The sequence below is a fragment of the Pecten maximus genome, chromosome 2, assembly GCF_902652985.1.
Source record: "Pecten maximus chromosome 2, xPecMax1.1, whole genome shotgun sequence".
Classification (NCBI taxonomy): domain Eukaryota; kingdom Metazoa; phylum Mollusca; class Bivalvia; order Pectinida; family Pectinidae; genus Pecten; species Pecten maximus.
In genome coordinates, this window is record NC_047016.1 from 2,622,542 (window position 1) to 2,647,473 (window position 24,932).

Here is a 24,932-nt window from a genome sequence, read left to right on the forward strand (position 1 = left end):
TATAGTCTGTTTCATAAAACTTCAGAATAACTAATCTTAATAAGGGCGCCCCCACTGTCAATTACCCGCGCCCTGCGCCCTTATTAGGTCAAATACGGTACCTGTACTGGTGTCATATTAATATACATGTACTGTACTAATATACCTGTACTATTGTAAAATGGAATACTAATTATGAAAACATATGTAATTTGTTTCAGGTAAGACGTGTACTTCATCTCATCAGAAATTGAACATTCTCTACAGTCAGTGTTGACAATGCTTGTAACCATATGATTTACCAGCATGTCGATAACACCAGTACATCAAGAGACCTTGTATGTGATACACAATTAAAACAGAAAGGGATCCTCATCAAAATTACAATGTTTATGTAGATTAGACCTATCAGAATAATCAATGTGACAGCTGCTACAATTCATCAAACATTTGTCCTGTCAATCAGGGTATGTCGATGAGAGTAGGTCAAACACGTCATATTCTACATACAGACTCACACGAGTAGAGAGTTCCAACAGGAGGACTGGCCATCATGACTTACAACATTATAAACTGACTTACAAGTAATCCTTTATAATTTGTAACCATTAGTAAACCTTTAAAATTATAATGTTTGGTAAACCTTTATAATTTGTAACGTTTCACTTCTTTCCTTTACCACTATTCCAATTTAACTCACCATTAAAAGTTGATTGATGAAAGCTACCACAGCTTGAACTTAGCTTGAGTTCCTAGATACTGAATAATGTTTTAATACAGCCAGGCTAGGATTGATTGATCGACATCAAACACAACAATTAACTGAAGGTTCCAGTACAAATTTCCATTCATTCCTATATCCTGATAACATTGACACTTCAGTATACCATATTAATATATCAACACTGCAGCTATCTGTTCAAACAATATCTATACAGACATAAACCTACTACCTGTCACTTATAGTTTGATAAGACAAAGCCACCTACTTCAGTGTCCTTAGTTGTCCCCCGCAACAGATCATGCTGTAATCCCCCAGGGTCCACAGGAATCTGTAAAAAACATTATCAGCTACAGACAGACTTCAATACTACAGTTAATATCACACTTCAATACTACAGTTGTCACACTTCAATACTACAGTTAATGTCACACTTCAGTACTACAGTTAATGTCACACTTCAGTACTACAGTTAATGTCACACTTCAAATACTACAGTTAATGTCACACCACACTTCAGTACTACAGTTAATGTCACACTTCAATACTACAGTTAATGTCGCACCACACTTCAATACTACAGTTAATGTCACACTTCAATACTACAGTTAATGTCATACTTCAGTACTACAGTTAATGCCATACTTCACTACTACAGTTAATATCACACTTCAATACTACAGTCAATGTCACACCACACTTCAGTACTACAGTTAATGTCACATTTCAATATACTAGTGTTAATATCACATGACAGTACTACAGTTAATGTCACATTTCAATACTACAGTTAATATCACATGACAGTACTACAGTTAATGTCACACTTCAGTACTACAGTTAATGTCACACTGCAGTACTACAGTTAATATCACATGACAGTACTACAGTTAATGTCACACTTCAGTACTACAGTTAATGTCACACTTCAGTACTACAGTTAATATCACAAGTCAGTACTACAGTTAATGTCACACTTCAGTACTACAGTTAATGTCATACTTCAATACTACAGTTAATGTCACACTTCAGTACTACAGTTAATGTCATACTTCAGTACTACAGTTAATGTCACACTTCAGTACTACAGTTAATGTCACATGTCAGTACTACAGTTAATGTTGCACTTCATTACTACAGTTAATGTCACACTTCAGTGTTACAGTTAATATCACAAGTCAGTACTACAGTTAATGTTGCACTTCAATACTACAGTTAATGTCACACTTCAGTACTACAGTTAATGTCACACTTCAGTACTACAGTTAATGTCACACTTCAATACTACAGTTAATGTCACACCACACTTCGGTACTACTGTTAATGTCACACTTCAATACTACAGTTAATGTCGCACCACACTTCAATACTACAGTTAATGTCACACTTCAATACTACAGTTAATGTCATACTTCAGTACTACAGTTAATGCCATACTTCACTACTACAGTTAATATCACACTTCAATACTACAGTCAATGTCACACCACACTTCAGTACTACAGTTAATGTCACATTTCAATATACTAGTGTTAATATCACATGACAGTACTACAGTTAATGTCACATTTCAATACTACAGTTAATATCACATGACAGTACTACAGTTAATGTCACACTTCAGTACTACAGTTAATGTCACACTTCAGTACTACAGTTAATATCACATGACAGTACTACAGTTAATGTCACACTTCAGTACTACAGTTAATGTCACACTTCAGTACTACAGTTAATATCACAAGTCAGTACTACAGTTAATGTCACACTTCAGTACTACAGTTAATGTCATACTTCAGTACTACAGTTAATGTCACACTTCAGTACTACAGTTAATGTCATACTTCAGTACTACAGTTAATGTCACACTTCAGTACTACAGTTAATGTCACACGGCAGTACTACAGTTAATGTCACACTTCAGTACTACAGTTAATGTCACATGTCAGTACTACAGTTAATGTTGCACTTCATTACTACAGTTAATGTCACACTTCAGTGTTACAGTTAATATCACAAGTCAATACTACAGTTAATGTTGCACTTCAATACTACAGTTAATGTCACACTTCAGTATTACAGTTAATGTCACACTTCAATACTACAGTTAATGTCACACTTCAATAATACAGTTAATGTCACACTTCAGTATTACAGTTAATGTCACACTTAAGTGTTACAGTTAATGTCACACTTCAGTACTACAGTTAATGTCACACTTCAGTATTACAGTTAATGTCACACTTCAGTGTTACAGTTAATGTCACACTACTTCAATACTACAGTTAATGTCACACTTCAGTACTACAGTTAATGTCACACTACTTCAATACTACAATTAATGTCACACTTCAGTACTACAGTTAATGTCACACTTCAGTACTACAGTTAATGTCACATGTCAGTGTTACAGTTAATGTCACACTTCAATACTACAATTAATGTCACACTTCAGTACTACAGTTAATGTCACACTTCAGTACTACAGTTAATGTCACACTTCAATACTACAGTTAATGTCACACTTCAGTACTACAGTTAATGTCACACTTCAGTGTTACAGTTAATGTCACACTTCAGTACTACAGTTAATGTCACATGTCAGTACTACAGTTAATGTCACACTTCAATACTACAATTAATGTCACACTTCAGTGTTACAGTTAATGTCACACTTCAGTACTACAGTTAATGTCACATGTCAGTACTACAGTTAATGTCACACTTCAATACTACAATTAATGTCACACTTCAGTACTACAGTTAATGTCACACTTCAGTACTACAGTTAATGTCACACTTCAGTGTTACAGTTAATGTCACACTTCAGTGTTACAGTTAATGTCACACTTCAGTACTACAGTTAATATCACACTTCAGTACTACAGTTAATGTCACACTTCAGTACTGCAGTTAATGTCACACTTCAGTACTACAGTTAATGTTACACTTCAGTACTACAGTTAATGTCACACTTCAGTACTATAGTTAATGTCACATGTCAGTACTACAGTTAATGTCACACTTCAATAATACAGTTAATGTCACACTTCAGTGTTACAGCTAATGTCACACTTCAGTACTACAGTTAATATCACACTTCAGTACTACAGTTAATGTCACACTTCAGTACTACAGTTAATGTCACACTTCAGTACTACAGTTAATGTCACACTTCAGTACTACAGTTAATGTCATACTTCAGTACTACAGTTAATGTCACACTTCAGTGTTACAGTTAATGTCACACTTCAATACTACAGTTAATGTCACACTTCAGTACTACAGTTAATGTCACACTTCAGTACTACAGTTAATGTCATACTTCAATACTACAGTTAATGTCACACTTCAAAACTACAGTTAATGTCACACTTCAGTACTACAGTTAATGTCACACTTCCATACTACAGTTAATGTCAAACTTCAATACTACAGTTAATGTCACACTTCAATACTACAGTTAATGTCACACTTTAGTACTACAGTTAATGTCACACTTCACTACTACAGTTAATGTCACACTTCAGTAAGTACTACAGTTAATGTCACACTTCAGTACTACAGTTAATGTCAAACTTCAATACTACAGTTTATGTCACACTTCAATACTACAGTTTATGTCACACTTCAGTACTACACATACTGTCACACTTCAGTATTAATAAGTTAATAATTTTTTTATATTTATGCAAATTAATGACAGGCTTCAAATTATTATGTTTGTTTTATACACAGTTCATTTGTATATATGGATGTTTTCAAAAATGTATGCAGTTAATGGCAGACCTCTCTTTCAATTTCCCTTTAAGCTACTGATTGATTAATGGTGTAAACCTTTTAAAGGCATCCCTACATTACCTTAGTTAAAAGTTGATCATTATAAAAAACAGACCCCTCAATACTTAGTGTATATACAAGTAATGACAGCCTGGAGCTTCAGCATTATTATAAGAACCTTACTGTACACTTCAAGGTAACAGTCAGGATGAAACAAAAGTTTCTTTCTACTTAAGCAAATACATGTACACACTCTCACTAGCATGTGTATTGTGACAGTTTCCTGATATTATCTATACACAGGATAGTGGACAGGTTTTAATACTTCCTTTTTGTGCTGCAGGGGATCACTCTCAACAACAAACAATAAATTAGATTTAAATTTCAAATCCATATACATTTACTTAGTATTCAAACCTTGTTTTCTATCATATTTAGATCTGCTTTTTTTCGTTGTTTTTTTTTTTAATTCTCAGGTAATAAGCAGAGAAAGACGTTTAAAAGAGTCCACTGTGAACAAATAAACAACAAAAGCTGGCTGACTCCCCTTATCGATAAGACACGAGAAATTAATCTTACATTTGTTTGGTCTCCTTCTGCAGCCTGGGATTCTGTTTCTATAGGAGTCTTTACTTTGGTGACAGTTGCTCCATCATTTTCTGATAAAACGCCAACTCTAAAAACACAAAATCAGCAAAAATATCAATAATATATTTCTCCTGAGACAGCTGTACGGCAGTGGATCATTGAGACAGATTATAAGACATTGGTACACACACACATCAGGGATTTACTGACATGACTGACCAGGGATACAGTAGAGGAGGATTTTTTTTTACTGGATTAGGACTATTTGTCTCCCTGGAGAAAAAAAATATAACTGGGAAATGGATTTTCAGAAATAAACTGAATTAATTTCAATTCAAAATGGAGCTAATTTTTTATTAATTTTTATTTTCAGAACAAGCCAGGATCATCAAATCCAGAATCAGTCTGTTTTACGACGCTACTAGACAGAGGTAAGACACTAAAGACATTACTAGACAGAAGTAAGACACTACAGACATTACTAGACAGAGGTAAGACACTGCAGACGTTACAATACAGAGGTAAGACATTACAGACGTTACTAGACAGAAGTAAGACACTACAGACGTTACTAGACAGAGGTAAGACACTACAGACGTTACGCGACAGAGGTAAGACACTACAGACGTTACTAGACAGAAGTAAGACACTACAGATGTTACTAGACAGAGGTAAGACATTACAGATGTTATTAGACAGAGGTAAGACATTACAGACGTTACTAGACAGAGGTAAGACACTACAGATGTTACTAGACAGAGGTAAGACATTACAGACGTTACTAGACAGAGGTAAGACAATACAGACGTTACTAGACAGAGGTAAGACACTACAGACGTTACTAGACAGAGGTAAGACATTACAGACGTTACTAGACAGAGGTAAGACACTACAGATGTTACTAGACAGAGGTAAGACACTACAGATGTTACTAGACAGAGGTAAGACATTACAGATGTTACTAGACAGAGGTAAGACATTACAGATGTTACTAGACAGAGGTAAGACATTACAGACATTACTAGACAGAGGTAAGACACTACAGATGTTACTAGACAGAGGTAAGACACTACAGATGTTACTAGACAGAGGTAAGACATTACAGACATTACTAGACAGAGGTAAGACACTACAGACGTTACCAGACAGAGGTAAGACACTAGACTTTACTAGACAGAGGTAAGACACTACAGACGTTACTAGAGAGAGGTAAGACATTACAGATGTTACTAGAGAGAGGTAAGACATTACAGATGTTACTAGACAGAGGTAAGACATTACAGACATTACTAGACAGAGGTAAGACATTACAGACATTACTAGACAGAGGTAAGACATTACAGACGTTACTTGACAGAGGTAAGACACTATAGATGTTACTAGACAGAGGTAAGACACTACAGACATTACTAGACAGATGTAAGACACTACAGACGTTACTAGACAGAGGTAAGACATTACAGATGTTACTAGACAGAGGTAAGACATTACAGACATTACTAGACAGAGGTAAGACATTACAGACATTACTAGACAGAGGTAAGACATTACAGACGTTACTTGACAGAGGTAAGACACTATAGATGTTACTAGACAGAGGTAAGACACTACAGACATTACTAGACAGATGTAAGACACTACAGACGTTACTAGACAGAGGTAAGACATTACAGATGTTACTAGACAGAGGTAAGACACTACAGACATTACTAGACAGAGGTAAGACACTACAGACATTACTAGACAGAGGTAAGATATTATAGACGTTACTAGACAGAGGTAAGACATTACAGACGTTACTAGACAAAAGTAAGACATTACAGACGTTACTAGACAGAGGTAAGACACTATAGATGTTACTAGACAGAGGTAAGACACTACAGACGTTACTAGAGAGAGGTAAGACATTACAGATGTTACTAGACAGAGGTAAGACATTACAGACGTTACTAGAGAGAGGTAAGACATTACAGATGTTACTAGACAGAGGTAAGACATTACAGACATTACTAGACAGAGGTAAGACATTACAGATGTTACTAGACAGAGGTAAGACATTACAGACATTACTAGACAGAAGTAAGACATTACAGATGTTACTAGACAGAGGTAAGACACTACAGACGTTACTTGAAAGAGGTAAGACACTACAGACGTTACTAGAGAGAGGTAAGACATTACAGATGTTACTAGACAGAGGTAAGACATTACAGACATTACTAGACAGAGGTAAGACATTACAGATGTTACTAGACAGAGGTAAGACATTACAGACGTTACTTGACAGAGGTAAGACACTACAGACATTACTAGACAGAGGTAACACACTACAGACATTACTAGACAGAGGTAAGATATTATAGACGTTACTAGACAGAGGTAAGACATTACAGACGTTACTAGACAAAACTAAGACATTACAGACGTTACTAGACAGAGGTAAGACACTATAGATGTTACTAGACAGAGGTAAGACACTACAGACATTACTAGACAGAGGTAAGATATTATAGACGTTACTAGACGGAGGTAAGACACTACAGACGTTACTAGACAGAGGTAAGACACTATAAACATTACTAGACAGAGGTAAGACACTAAAGACATTACTAGACAGAAGTAAGACACTACAGACATTACTAGACAGAGGTAAGACACTGCAGACGTTACTAGACAGAGGTAAGACATTACAGACGTTACTAGACAGAGGTAAGACACTACAGACGTTACTAGACAGAGGTAAGACACTACAGACGTTACGCGACAGAGGTAAGACACTACAGACGTTACTAGACAGAAGTAAGACACTACAGATGTTACTAGACAGAGGTAAGACATTACAGATGTTATTAGACAGAGGTAAGACATTACAGACGTTACTAGACAGAGGTAAGACACTACAGATGTTACTAGACAGAGGTAAGACACTACAGATGTTACTAGACAGAGGTAAGACATTACAGACGTTACTAGACAGAGGTAAGACACTACAGACGTTACCAGACAGAGGTAAGACACTAGACTTTACTAGACAGAGGTAAGACACTACAGACGTTACTAGAGAGAGGTAAGACATTACAGATGTTACTAGAGAGAGGTAAGACATTACAGATGTTACTAGACAGAGGTAAGACATTACAGACATTACTAGACAGAGGTAAGACATTACAGATGTTACTAGACAGAGGTAAGACATTACAGACGTTACTTGACAGAGGTAAGACACTATAGATGTTACTAGACAGAGGTAAGACACTACAGACATTACTAGACAGAGGTAAGACACTACAGACGTTACTAGACAGAGGTTAGACATTACAGATGTTACTAGACAGAGGTAAGACACTACAGACATTACTAGACAGAGGTAAGACACTACAGATATTACTAGACAGAGGTAAGATATTATAGACGTTACTAGACAGAGGTAAGACATTACAGACGTTACTAGACAAAAGTAAGACATTACAGACGTTACTAGACAGAGGTAAGACACTATAGATGTTACTAGACAGAGGTAAGACACTACAGACGTTACTAGAGAGAGGTAAGACACTACAGACATTACTAGACAGAGGTAAGACACTACAGACATTACTAGACAGAGGTAAGACACTACCGACGTTACTAGACAGAGGTATGACACTACAGACATTATTAGACAGAGGTAAGACATTACAGACATTACTAGACAGAGGTAAGACATTACAGACATTACTAGACAGAGGTAATACATTACAGACGTTACTAGACAGAGGTAAGACATTACAGATGTTACTAGACAGAGGTAAGACACTATAGACATTACTAGACAGAGGTAAGACATTACAGATGTTACTAGACAGAGGTAAGACATTACAGACATTACTAGACAGAAGTAAGACATTACAGATGTTACTAGACAGAGGTAAGACACTACAGACGTTACTTGACAGAGGTAAGACACTACAGACGTTACTAGAGAGAGGTAAGACATTACAGATGTTACTAGACAGAGGTAAGACATTACAGACATTACTAGACAGAGGTAAGACATTACAGATGTTACTAGACAGAGGTAAGACATTACAGACGTTACTTGACAGAGGTAAGACACTACAGACATTACTAGACAGAGGTAAGACACTACAGACATTACTAGACAGAGGTAAGATATTATAGACGTTACTAGACAGAGGTAAGACACTACAGACACTAGACAGAGGTAAGATATTATAGACGTTACTAGACAGAGGTAAGACACTACAGACGTTACTAGACAGAGGTAAGACACTACAGACGTTACTAGACAGAGGTAAGACACTACAGACGTTACTAGACAGAGGTAAGACACTACAGACATTACTAGACAGAAGTAAGACACTACAGACGTTACTAGACAGAGGTAAGACACTACAGACGTTACTAGACAGAGGTAAGACACTACAGATGTTACTATAGACAGAGGTAAGACACTACAGATGTTACTAGACAGAGGTAAGACACTACAGACGTTACTAGACAGAGGTAAGACACTACAGATGTTACTATAGACAGAGGTAAGACACTACAGATGTTACTAGACAGAGGTAAGACATTATAGACGTTACTAGACAGAGGTAAGACACTACAGACGTTACTAGACAGAGGTAAGACACTACAGACGTTACTAGACAGAAGTAAGACACTATAAACATTACTAGACAGAGGTAAGACACTACAGATGTTACTAGACAGAAGTAAGACACTATAAACATTACTAGACAGAGGTAAGACACTACAGACATTACTAGACAGAGGTAAGACACTACAGACATTACTAGACAGAGGTAAGACATTACAGACGTTACTAGACGGAGGTAAGACACTACAGACGTTACTAGACAGAGGTAAGACACTATAGACATTACTAGACAGAGGTAAGACATTACAGATGTAACTAGACAGAGGTAAGACACTACAGACGTTACCAGACAGAGGTAAGACACTACAGACATTACTAGACAGAGGTAAGACACTACAGACGTTACCAGACAGAGGTAAGACATTACAGACGTTACTAGACAGAGGTAAGACATTACAGACATTACAGACAGAGGTAATACATTACAGACGTTACTAGACAGAGGTAAGACATTACAGATGTTACTATAGACAGAGGTAAGACATTACAGACATTACAGACATTACTAGACAGAGGTAAGACATTACAGATGTTACTAGACAGAGGTAAGACACTACAGACGTTACTAGACAGAGGTAAGACACTACAGACGTGACTAGACAGAGGTAAGACATTACAGACGTTACTAGACAGAGGTAAGACACTACAGACGTTACCAGACAGAGGTTATCATTACGTGGCAGTAGTGATGGTATAATTTAATGATAATGTAGATGTGTGAGATTACCGGTCAATGTACCCAGAGTGTAATGCTCTGTCACTCTAGCCAATGTACCCAGATTAGTCTAATGTCAGTCTAACACACCTACTGTGTTACAAGGTCCATATCATCGGCGACTGACCCAGTCTAGTCTACCTGTATTTATCCCACATATGTTTAATACTCAATTTGAATATTTCAGCTAAATATCAAAACAGTATTGACAGCAGGTGTTACCAATGTAATATTAAAAGCTTCACTACTTGGCCCACGTTAATAGAATCGAATATCATGATCCAAAGAACAGACATATCTACTGAAATAAAACATAGCCAAAGTATAAAATTATCAGCTTTCAAACAACAGACCTGTCTACTGAAATAAAACATAGCCAAAGTATAAAATTATCAGCTTCCAAACAACAGACATACATGTACATATCTATTGAAATCTATGACTCTAGAACTAGAAACATAATGTTTTACCATTTATCTCTGGATCAAGTACTGTCACAAGTGTTTTTTTTAATAATATAAGATTATTTCCTACATATAACAGTACATAAAAGAACTTTGTAACATGTTCAAAATTGTAAAGTCAAACCAGATGGTCTTAAAAGTAGCAGGAATTACCTAACAAGAGATCCCAGAGGGATCTTGGCGCCCACCATTGAATGATCTTTATAGGTTCCATGTCAGATTGATCTTTTCTCTACTTTTCCCTTCCTCTAAGTCTTACTAATCTGTGTATTTTCATAAACAGACCTCTATAGCTAGTACATTTCAAACAAGGGGAACCTATATATAAAATTTAAGATTTAGCGATAATGACTGTCTGTCGGCCATGTTGTTTTCGGATTGGTCCCAATATGCATAACTAGGCACCGAGAGAAACCTACATATGAAATTTGAGAAAGATCCCTTCAGTACTTTCTGAGAAATAGCGATAACAAACTTCAATTGTCAATATCCAAGATGGCTGCCTGTCGGCCATGTTGTTTTTCCGATTGGTCTCAAAATGCAATATGCATAACTAGGCAACCAAGAGAAACCTACATATGAAATTTGAGAAAGATCCCTTCAGTGCTTTCTGAGAAATAGCGATAACAAACTTCAATTGTCAAAATCCAAGATGGCTGCCTGTCGGCCATGTTGTTTTCCGATTGGTCTCAAAATGCAATATGCATAACTAGGCACCAAGGGGAACCTACATATGAAATTTGAGAAAGATCCCTTCAGTACTTTCTGAGAAATAGCGATAACAAATTTCAATTGTCAAAATCCAAGATGGCTGCCTGTCGGCCATGTTGTTTTCCGATTGGTCTCAAAATGCAATACGCATAACTAGGCACCAAGGGGAACCTACATATGAAATTTGAGAAAGATCCCTTCAGTACTTTCTGAGAAATAGCAATAACAAACTTCAATTGTCAAAATCCAAGATGGCTGCCTGTCGGCCATGTTGTTTTCCGATTGGTCTCAAAATGCAATATGCATAACTAGGCACCAAGAGGAACCTACATATGAAATTTGAGAAAGATCCCTTCAGTACTTTTTGAGAAATAGCGATAACAAACTTCAATTGCCAAAATCCAAGATGGCTGCCTGTCGGCCATGTTGTTTTCCGATTGGTCTCAAAATGCAATATGCATAACTAGGCACCAAGGGGAATCTACATATGAAATTTGAGAAAGATCCCTTCAGTACTTTCTGAAGATTAGCGATAACAAGAATTGTTTACGGACGGACGGAGGGACGGACGGAGGGACGGACGGAGGGACGGACGGACGACGGACCACGGACGCAGGGCGATTTGAATAGCCCACCATCTGATGATGGTGGGCTAAAAATAAACCAAATCTTTTCACTGAAACCATTATGAACTTTTTCTAATCCTTATGAGCATGTTAAGTAATTATAGTATCAGAAAAAAAAACCATCTAATATACTTAATGACACCAACTATACTCCAATATCTGTAATATTTCTCAATCCAGATTAGATACAGCTGTAGGTTTTGTCTATAAGTATAGATTTAGCTCTCTAGATTCCAGACTTCGTGAATTAGATTTTCAAATCTGATTTATTTTTGGCATCATTTATCATTGAGCCCCTGAAGCCAGACATGCAATAGATGCATTGTACTGGCATTCCTCCAAGTAACTAGACAACAATTTGTGATTAGTTTCTGTACAGACATGTACATGTGGTCCCCACCAATCTGAAAATGAGCCTTCTTGCAATATTTTAAACTCTACACTCCCCAGCTCTTCTTAGTAATCAGTGAACTATCTCTCTCAATTTTACTTCCAACCTATGTCGTGTACAAATATAGTACCTGAGTTTATTAACTCCAAGGAAATGCCAACCTTTTACTTAACTTCCATCCCACATGTCAAAATAATATAGAACCAGTAATTTCCTCCTAACAATATCAATTGTCGCCATCAAATTCACATCATTGGTGAATTTCCTGTTATCAATTATCAGTGAACTTATCAATGATCAGAGTTTCCTCCTGATAACTATGTACAAGTGAACTTCCTCCCAACGACTGATTCCCCCAAACAACTATATCAGTGAACTTGATTCTCCCAAACAACTATATCAGTGAACTTGATTCCCCCTAACAACTACATCAGTGAACTTGATTCTCCAAAACAACTATATTAGTGAACTTGATTCCCCCTAACAACTACATCAGTGAACTTGATTCCCCCCAACAACTATATCAATGAACTTGATTCTCCAAAACAACTATATCAATGAACTTGATTCTCCAAAACAACTATATCAATGAACTTGATTCTCCAAAACAACTAATATCAGTGAACTTGATTCTCCAAAACAACTATATCAGTGAACTTGATTCTCCAAAACAACTAATATCAGTGAACTTGATTCCCCCTAACAACTACATCAGTGAACTTGATTCCCCCAAACAACTATATCAGTGAACTTGATTCCCCCTAACAACTACATCAGTGAACTTGATTCTCCCAAAACAACTACATCAGTGAACTTGATTCCCAAACAACTAATATCAGTGAACTTGATTCTCCCAACTATATCAGTGATCTTGATCCCCAAAACAACTATATCAGTGATCTTGATCCCCCTATCAACTACATCAGTGAACTTGATTCTCCCAAACAACTATATCAGTGAACTTGATTCTCCCAACTATATCAGTGATCTTGATCCCCAAAACAACTAGTATCAGTGATCTTGATTCCCCCTAACAACTACATCAGTGAACTTGATTCTCCCTAACAACTACATCAGTGAACTTGATTCTCCCAAATAACTAGTCAAACTTGCTCTAACAACCGTCTGTATATATAACGACTGCCTGTCTAACGACCAATTTTAAGATTCCCCGTGAGATTTTACTATATATCGACGCTCTGTACAGTGACCACCTGTCTAATGTGACTAACGACCAGCAATTTTTGGAACGGCGGTCGCTCATTTGTTTTCTATAGCGACTGATTTCTGTCAGCCATCTTCTGTCCTCAGCAGTAATCCCTCATAAACTCTCCGGAAAATTCAGACACATTGACCCTGGCCTAGTTGTATATATAAACAAAAGACTCCCACTACTAAGGTAATATTGGTGAACTTAATTCCCCCAAACAACTATATCAGTGAACTAATAATAAATTATCACCTTATATACTAGTGTTTTAACATGCATAAGGTAATATTTGTATTTTAAGTAAGATTGGTGTTTTACTTTCAGATTAAATACTTTTTATTCTACAGACATGAATAAAAAAATTTCTCTGCAGTAAAAATACCTGTAAAACATTACCTGTACCTGTAAAACATTACCTGTACCTGTAAAACATTACCTGTACCTGTAAAACATTACCTGTAAAACATTAATCTATAACAGCTATTTATATTATTGGTACATTGAACTAGTAAACAGATATTGTATACACCTATAGTATCTAGGTCTCTAGGTGAAATATTTTATCTCGTTTAGATACACTGTTGAAATTACACACCATATAACCAAAGGTAAACTGACTGACTTTGAAACTTTAATTTAAAGTCAATATTATATGACCTGTCAGGTTGTATATCACTTCTACTTCTAGACGTGGTATCACCTCCAGTTTACACGCCAGCTCAGCCAATTAGACCTTAAGGACAATCCCAACAACTACTACCCCTGTACAAAGCTTCCAAATAAACATATGCTAATGGAATGAAAGTCAGCATTATTCCAACCCAATATAGCCCGATTCCATAGATCTGTCTTGGAGTTCCAGCTGGCATGTTACCAATTTGTCCGATATAAGTCTGGAGTGGTTTACAGATTCCCAATGCTGGTGGCCACCAATACAAGGACAACAGTACAGACTCATTACTATGTTTAAATTATTCAGTTAATACATGAACCAGAACAGCTCAAACTGTCAACCCAAGGATAAGCAATACTCCTGCAGGTGCTAATACTAAACCTTTAAATCAATCAGAATTCAAAGCCTCCATTTGGTCATCATACCGATAGGTTACCATAAATGAAAAGAGTTGTCCTTTAATTACATCATCATCCCTTAAAATGTTCAGACAATGGCTCAATTGCAAAATGACAAATATATATCTTCATTATAATTCCCATCCATGACGGAATTTTATATGTCCAATACCATTCCATATGCTATCTCTCCATTAGTCTGGCAAGTATATTGGTCAGGAACTGGTCAGACAAGTATAATGGTCAGGAATTCGAACTGGCCATGGTCAGACAAGTATAAAATGGTCAGGAACTGGTCAGACAATTCAAATTGCAAGTATAGAATGGTCAGGAACTGGTCAGACAAGTATAACAGTCAGGAACTGGTCAGACAAGTATAATGGTCAGGAACTGGTCAGACAAGTATAACAGTCAGGAACTGCATGGCCAGACAAGGAAAATGGTCAGGAACTGGTCAGACAAGTATAACAGTCAGGAACTGGTCAGACAAGTATAACAGTCAGGAACTGGTCAGACAAGTATAACAGTCAGGAACTGGTCAGACAAGTACAATGGTCAGGAACTGGTCAGACAAGTACAATGGTCAGGAACTGGTCAGACAAGTACAATGGTCAGGAACTGGTCAGACAAGTACAATGGTCAGGAACTGGTCAGACAAGTATAACGGTCAGGAACTGCATGGCCAGACAAGGAAAATGGTCAGGAACTGGTCAGACAAGTACAATGGTCAGGAACTGGTCACACAAGTATAATGGTCAGGAACTGGTCAGACAAGTACAATGGTCAGGAACTGGTCACACAAGTACAATGGTCAGGAACTGCATGGTCAGACAAGTATAATGGTCAGGAACTGGTCTGACAAGTATAAAATGGTCAGGAAGTGGTCAGACAAGTACAATGGTCAGGAACTGGTCAGACAAGTGTAATGGTCTGGAACTGGTCAGACAAGTATAATGGTTAAACAATTGAAATCCCCCCACCCCCCCTTCCCCCAAATTTATTTTTTTTCAACAGTAGCTGGTGACTAAAATAATTTTCATGAGCCCCAATATCAATGTTATAACTTGCCTCAAGCAATGGTGAACATCTGTTCACCAAAAGTTGGTACACTGCCTAGAGGTAATCATACACAAGCTGAAACCTGGTCCATCACTAGTACTGCTTCAGTTAGACCTGACAGTTTATTTCATTTTATCCTGCACACACTGACCGATAACTACTGACTGATAAATGCAAGAAGAAGAAGACTGATATAGGCTTAGCCTGTTGTCTCATTCTTTTGACAATACTGTATTTTATATGTGTATTGTTAATAAAATATTTTGAAATTAAATAAATGCATGATTCATCCATCAATATGATTGCTTTATATGTTGATACAATTCACGTGAATAATTTTTGTTCCACACCTGATAGACTACTTTCAACTACAGTAGATATGTACAAAATTTAATTTGTTTTGTTGATTGTAGATTTAAACAATTAGTAAATTAATGGGTCTTTGATGGGAATAATTTGTATTTGTGTTATATTTCTATACATGTTTAAGTGAAATTGAACTCTGATTTACATAAAAAGCCTGGAACTTATTTGCAATAGTGCATTAATAGTTTCGTGGTAGTAAATACATATACAGTGGATATTTTCTTGCACGATGTAGAAGTACACTTCAATTGGGGTCACTCAAACCCAAGAAAGGTAAACAAAACGGAAATTTGTTCGTTTTGAATGTTGCCAACTAGTAGAAAATTGTTGCGGGATAAACAGAATACACTATATATATAGTATGTTACAATACAAGGTTTATTTTGGTGCTCGACACGGAAAGCCGAGGTGACACGACAAAGCCTCGTCTTTCCTAAGCCTCACACCAAAATAAACCTTTTATTGTAACATACTAGCCATGTATTCTCTATATCTTTACAAACATAGAGAATCAACATTACAATGCACATGTGTATACTAAGAGGACAAAGAGGATGGGACAGAGGAGGATGAGGGGGAAGCTAGTGTATGCCTCACATTTTTTCTAGTGGTGCGCATGCCCTTTTCATTTTATTTATCTCCCCTTATCTGTTACATGTCAATGACGTAACAGATCTATTAAACATTAAGAACAAAAACAGATGTCTTGTCTGGCCAGTTTCATAGCTGGCACCCACCAATGAATGACCTTTATTGGATCTATATCAGACTAATCCTTTTTCTAATTTTCTCATCTTCCTCTTTCCCTGAAATTCAAAACAATGGGAACCAACTATGAAATCTGAGAAAGGTCACTCAAGAACTATCTAGAAAATGACTTTCACAAACTTAAATTGATACCAGAGTGATCTGAGCGTCCAGCCGTCCACCATTATACACTGAACTTTACTATACTAGTTCTATATAACACAGGCATTTTTGCTACATTTCCCTTCTTTCATCTTTTCTGATTCCATTACTTCTCAAGATATAGCAATATTGTTATGAGGATTGTTTACGGACAGACCGGCATTGACCAAGAGTGATTTGAATATCTTCCCATCTGATGACCCAGAGTGATTTGAATATCTTCCCATCTGATGAAACCAAGGATTGTGAGCCATTAAACTCATGTCAGTGACATCATATACTACAGATCTAGAAATATGCATTATCAATATGATTGTAATAAGTCATGTTTCGTATTTCATGAAGAGTTTAATACTGATTACTGACACAATATGGTAAATAAAATGATTGAAAATAATGAATAAAAATATCACTAGACTATTGCATACACTGACTCGTAATAAAGGTTTGTCAGACCTAGCTACTTCAGCTAGGCCTAACTCTCTCTGGCTAGGCCTATTCAAATTTATGATATCAGCTATTTAAGCGCCCGTCATAGTTTTCTCGCCGTGTCATCCTCCAACATGAGTATGAAGACGAGTTTTATCGCTCGTGGTTCATGCAGGTCCAAGCTGATGAAACAAATGTAACAAAAGAAAAGGTATAATGTACGTGCTATGTGTGATAGCTGGCCTTTGATTTGGTAATTTCACTAATTTGGCAATTACGAGGACAAATTGTTCACCGATTGGTCTGATTTCGATGAATGCTATACAAATGTACAAGAAAGCATTGAAATTACTTTGGTGTCGTCCCCTCAAAAAATGAGGTTCCAGTTCAGTAAACCCACTGACCAATATCTGAACTGTCGATCCGCTGACCTCCTTTTTAGTGTCATGCTGTTCTGTCATCTACGGTAACCTAGATCAGTGTAGATGAATAAACAGTTTTCAGAAATATCAAAATCTATACTTACATCACTAGACCGGCGATTATTATTAACACGATCAATATTGAGCTTTTCCCTTTCATTGTTAAGTATCCTGGAACTGTCCACTCCTTAAACATCGACAAAACATCATCGCTGACCGACTTTTCGCTCGTAACTGGAGCTACAATGTTCGCTTCAAAATGCAACTTCCGGCAACGTGTTTCAATAGACTGCGCATGGTCATTGGGATAGCCCCTTGAGTTCAAATGCGGTAAAGGGAAATTCCCTCAACAAATGTCAAAAAGGACCACGTGGTTTTGTTTGTACACGTGTCGTAAAATGAAAACCTCATACTAGAAACTTCCACAGAACTCGAACTGTAACAGGTGTTTCAGTCTCGCGGAAACCGTTCATTAGATTCAGTGTTTAATAAATGAAGGGGGAGGGTCAGAGTCACTATTTATGCAAAATCTGTTCTCCTTCCCCCAAGCTAGTTTTTGATCAAATTTGGCTCAAATCTATTGAGGACTTTTTGACTAGTTGTGTTTTGAAGCAACTATTTTCACTAATCCAACATTGAAAAAGATTGGTATTTTTGAAGAAAATTTATTCATAATAACGTAGGTGCCTAGTATATTTCGATAATATTTGTTATTTACTATGAACAGTATAAGCGGCCATAATGTAAATTCGGTGATTAGGCCTATTTATGCAAATTTTGAACAATTTGCTTAAAATCACTTGCTAGAAAAACTTAATCAATGTACGTGGAATTTATTCAGCTTTTTAGAAATTCAAAAATTGAAATGATTGGACGCAAATTTTTGGAGGAAAATGGTTCAAAATAAAAAAAAAAATGTAGTGTAGTTAACTCGATGTCATCTCGGTCTTTCCAATCCCTGTATGTTCCACATTGTATAGCAAAGTCCATGATATCTCTGGAAATTTAATTAAGATTATACTTTAGCATTTTCATGTACATCGATTTATTCTGACAACATATACGACACAACATGTACATGATGTCCAATCCATTGACAGTCTGCTTATAATGCAATACAATCATTATAATACAATACAATCATTATAATTATGATTGTATAGCTCCATTTTTCTTGAAAACATTTTTTTGTGTGCTTGGTATACCTACATGTATGTCACTGTGTTTATTACGTACATTAGACAGGAGGTTATTCCACGAGAACGGACAAATTATTCCCGTGAATTCAAATGTGAATATTCTTTATATATTTTAAGGTTATCGCTTGATGCTTAAATCCAAAAATACATTATGTAAACATCTTTTCCTGTAGAATCAGATGGGACTAATAACACCCTGTGGAATCAGAGGCGAGTAATAACACCATGTAGAATCAGATGAGACTAATAACACCATTTGGAATCAGAGGCGAGTAATAACACCCTGTAGAATCAGATGAGACTAATAACACCATTTGGAATCAGAGGCGAGTAATAACACCCTGTAGAATCAGAGGCGAGTAATAACACCATGTAGAATCAGAGGCGAGTAATAACACCCTGTAGAATCAGAGGCGAGTAATAACACCATGTAGAATCAGAGGCGAGTAATAACACCCTGTAGAATCAGAGACGACTAATAACACCCTGTAGAATCAGAGACGACTAATAACACCCTGTAGAATCAGAGGCCACTAATAAAACCCTGTAGAATCAGAGGTGAGTAATAACACCCTGTAGAATCAGAGGTGAGTAATAACACCCTGTAGAATCAGAGACGACTAATAACACCCTGTAGAATCAGAGGCGAGTAATAACACCCTGTAGAATCAGAGGTGAGTAATAACACCCTGTAGAATCAGAGGCGAGTAATAACACCCTGTAGAATCAGAGACGACTAATAACACCCTGTAGAATCAGAGGCGAGTAATAACACCCTGTAGAATCAGAGGCGAGTAATAACACCCTGTAGAATCAGAGGTGAGTAATAACACCCTGTAGAATCAGAGGCGAGTAATAACACCCTGTAGAATCAGAGACGACTAATAACACCCTGTAGAATCAGAGGCGAGTAATAACACCCTGTAGAATCAGAGGTGAGTAATAACACCCTGTAGAATCAGAGGCGAGTAATAACACCCTGTAGAATCAGAGGCGAGTAATAACACAATGTAGAAAATCAATGCAATGTACTTAATCCTTACTGATGTCACTTCGTTTTTTCCCTATTGAAAGATAACAAAATACTGAAATTTCGATCCATTAATGTCTGTATGTTGTAACTTGTAAAATTTGCTGGTAAAAAGTGTTTATGTGTAGGTTAGGTATTTGTATGTAAACAATCTTGATTGTGAAAATATACATGCTGATATCAATGTGTGTGAGGGTGTGTACACGTGGTGTGTGAGGGTGTTTAGTGGGGGGTCAGGGGAGGTGTGCGTGTTCGAATATATATGCTATACATGCTTTTTGAAATATATATGTAGGGGTACATGCATGGGAGGGTGGGTCTGTGTGTGTCTGGTGTATGTGTGTATGATGCTGTTTCATGTGTGTACTTCAATATAGCTTTTGTGAGCTGGGTGTTTTGTGTGTGTGTGAATTAGATGATTTGTAAGTATTTTGTTTCTATATTTCGTGAATATGTGCACGTGTGAGCATGCATAATATGAAAATATAATGTATATTGCATTGAAAAACTGAATAAAAATATAATTACAAAAAAAACCACCCTGTAGAATCAGAGGCGAATAATAATACCCTGTATAATCTCAGCCGAGTAATAACACCCTGTAGAATCAGAGGCTACTAATAACACCCTGTATAATCATAGCCGAGTAATAACACCATGTAGAATCAGAGGTGAGTAATAACACCCTGTAGAATCAGAGGTGAGTAATAACACCCTGTAGAATCAGAGGCTACTAATAACACCCTGTATAATCATAGCCGAGTAATAACACCCTGTATAATCAGAGGTGAGTAATAACACCCTGTAGAATCAGAGGCGAGTAATAACACCCTGTAGAATCAGAGGCGAGTAATAACACCCTGTAGAATCAGAGGCGAGTAATAACACCCTGTAGAATCAGAGGCGAGTAATAACACCATGTAGAATCAGAGGCGAGTAATAACACCCTGTAGAATCAGATGAGACTAATAACACCCTTTGGAATCAGAGGCGAGTAATAACACCCTGTAGAATCAGAGGCGAGTAATAACATCATGTAGAATCAGAGGCGAGTAATAACACCCAGTAGAATCAGAGACGACTGATAACACCCTGTAGAATCAGAGGCGAGTAATAACACACTGTAAAATCAGTGGCGAATAATAACACCCTGAATAATCAAAGGCGAGTAATAATACCCTGTAGAATCAGAGGTAATAACACCCTGTAGAATCAGAAGTGAGTAATAACACCCTGTAGAATCAGAGGTGAGTAATAACACCCTGTAGAATCAGAGGCGAGTAATAACACCATGTAGAAAAAGAGGCCACTAATAACACACTGCAGAATCACAGGCGACTAATAACACCCTGTAGAATCAGAGGTGAGTAATAACACTGTAGAAGCAGTGATGAGTAATAACACTCTGTAGAATCAGAGGCGAGTAATAATACCCTGTAGAATAATCAAAGGCGAGTAACAACACCCTGTAGAATGAGAGGCGAGTAATAATACCCTGTACAATCAGTGGCGAGTAATAACACCCTGAATAATCAAAGGCGAGTAATAACACCCTGTAGAATCAGAGGCGAATAATAACACCCGGAATAATCAAAGGCGAGTGATAACACCCTGTAGAATCAGAGGCGAGTAATAATACCCTGTAGAATCAGAGGTGAGTAATAACACCCTGTAGAATCAGAGGCGAGTAATAACACCCTGTAAAATCAGTGGCGAATAATAACACCCTGAATAATCAAAGGTGTGTAATAATACCCTGTAGAATCAGAGGTGAGTAATAACAACCTGTAGAATCAGGTGAGTAATAACACCCTGTAGAATCAGGTGAGTAATAACACCCTGTAGAATCAGGTGAGTAATAACACCCTGTAGAATCAGAGGTGAGTAATAACACCCTGTAGAATCAGAGGCGAGTAATAACACCCTGTAGAATCAGTGGCGAATAATAACACCCTGTAGAATCAGAGGCGAATAATAACACCCGGAATAATCAAAGGCGAGTGATAACACCCTGTAGAATCAGAGGCGAGTAATAACACCCTGTAGAATCAAAGGCGAGTAATAACACCCTGTAGAATCAGAGGCGAGTAATAACACCCTGTAAAATCAGTGGCGAATAATAACACCCTGAATAATCAAAGGTGTGTAATAATACCCTGTAGAATCAGAGGTGAGTAATAACAACCTTTAGAATCAGGTGAGTAATAACACCCTGTAGAATCAGGTGAGTAATAACAACCTGTAGAATCAGGTGAGTAATAACACCCTGTAGAATCAGAGGTGAGTAATAACACCCTGTAGAATCACAGGCGACTAATAACACCCTGTAGAATCAGTGGCGAATAATAACACCCTGTAGAATCAGAGGCGAATAATAACACCCGGAATAATCAAAGGCGAGTAATAACACCCTGTAGAATCAGATGAGACTAATAACACCCTTTGGAATCAGAGGCGAGTAATAACACCCTGTAGAATTAGAGGCGAGTAATAACATCATGTAGAATCAGAGGCGAGTAATAACACCCAGTAGAATCAGAGACGACTGATAACACCCTGTAGAATCAGAGGCGAGTAATAACACGCTGTAAAATCAGTGGCGAATAATAACACCCTGTAGAATCAGAGGTGAGTAATAACAACCTGTAGAATCAGGTGAGTAATAACACCCTGTAGAATCAGAGGCGAGTAATAACACCCTGTAGAATCAGAGGTGAGTAATAACACCCTGTAGAATCAGAGGCGAGTGATAACACCATGTAAAATCAGTGGCGAGTAATAACACCATGTAAAATCAGTGGCGAATAATAACACCCTGTAGAATCAGAGGTGAGTAATAACAACCTTTAGAATCAGGTGAGTAATAACACCCTGAATAATCAAAGGCGACTAATAACAGTCTGTAGAATCAGAGGTTTGTAATTATATCAGTTGACTAAAATGGACATCTGTTATATTGGGAGGTTTGTCATACGAGGCTTCTAATGTTGATATCCTGTGGAAGCGGGGGTTCATCATTATATCAGTTAACTAAAATGGACATCTGTAAAATTGGAGGTCTGTCCCCTTAGGCTTCTATAATGTGGATACCCTGTAGAATTAGAGGTTCATCATTTTATTAGATTCGACTAATGTGGATGCGATGGAGAGTCATCTTTTTTCCCCTCATTATAGAATCAGAGGGATTTTTGGCACAAGCCATTGAATGATCCAAGTCAGTCCTATGAAAGACTCGTCTTTTTTCTTACTTTTCTCTTCTTTCCCATTTTTCTTTAAATCTCAAAATCATTTGATAATTATCACGTGGATCCTACATAAGTAGTCTTAGGAAGATCTTAGAAGGAATCAATAACAGATTTTAACTGGCAAAATCCATTGTTGCTGCTTGGTGCCCATTTTGTTTTCCTGATCAGATTCAAGTTAGTCCAAATGAATATATTTAAATTCCCTCCAACTTTTGCAAGTTAAAATAAAAGGTCGATATTGTATATCGGATAACCTGCTGAACTGCCGCTGGCCCCGGTGCGGGTCTAAAACATTTTACTGGATATGTAAAACAAGACAAATCAATGAATTACAGGCCCTCACCGATTGTGAAGTTATAGGTCAAGAAAGCACATGATAAATAGTCTGATGGATATTTACTTATAAGTGGTGTCCTTTCACCATGGAATTGGACCTGGTGACACCAACTCATTATTTGATTACATTTGGCAGTGTAAATTTTATACGTGTATCAGGATTCAGATGTAAAAATGAAAAATTCAAAGTAAGCAATATGACTAATTTGATCAACGGTATCACCCATTTTAGGGTATAAAATCAATAAATATTTGAACTGCTAATATAACGAATTTAATTATGGTATCTTACTAATTTAAATGTATAATGTTGATATAGTGCTTCCTGAATTAGAAATATTTGATACCCGAATCCAGGAAATTTTATTTTAAAGAAAATATTACATCGCAAATGTGCAGTGTTAAGCTTCGGTTGACATTTAGGTGAACCCATGCCCAACCAAGTATGAAGTACCAGTGTAAAGCAGTGTAGGAAATACAGCCCAGACAAACTTAATCTTTGATGTAGGTCAAAGGTGACAATGTAGGTCAGTGACCAGTTTTGGTACGCGACACACTGCCTCATTTTGGTGAACTCAAGCCCCAGCCCAAGTATGAAGTACAGTGTAAAGCAGTGTAGGAAATAGAGCCCAGACAAACTTAATCTGTGATGTAGGTCAAAGGTCACAATGTAGGTCAGAGTGATCTTTTGGTACGCGACACTGCCTCATTTAGGTGAACTCATGCTCCTAGTATGAATTGCCTTTATTAGTAGGAGATAAGAGTCTGGGCGAACTTTTTTCTTTGTAGGTCAGTGACCTACTTTTTTCTTATGTGACGCACACCTCATTTAGGTAACCCATGTCCCAAGTATGAAATGTCGATGTGGAAAAGTGCAGCAGATTGAGCCTGGACAGGGCAGACAATGCAAAACTATAATCTCCCTCTGGTTTCTAGTGAGGGACTAAGGTTTGTTCTGATTGTGACTGTTCGATGACTTCACGGTCACCTTAATCAGACTAATGACCTATGTGAAATG

At 37.1% G+C, this 24,932-nt stretch overlaps 1 protein-coding gene across 1 annotated transcript in view; it reads right to left on the minus strand.

Moving 5' to 3' along the window:
* Window positions 1-18,343, minus strand: part of LOC117344913 (SUN domain-containing ossification factor-like) — a 38,877-nt gene extending 20,534 nt beyond the window's left edge. The window contains exons 1-3 of the mRNA XM_033907800.1: window positions 18,209-18,343; window positions 5,060-5,156; window positions 969-1,031 (exon numbers count right to left, since the gene is read on the minus strand). Of these exons, the coding sequence (XP_033763691.1) occupies window positions 969-1,031; window positions 5,060-5,156; window positions 18,209-18,300 (252 nt within the window). The 5' untranslated portion in view covers window positions 18,301-18,343. The remainder of the gene's footprint in view (window positions 1-968; window positions 1,032-5,059; window positions 5,157-18,208) is intronic.
* Between the last annotated feature and the right edge of the window lie 6,589 nt (window positions 18,344-24,932).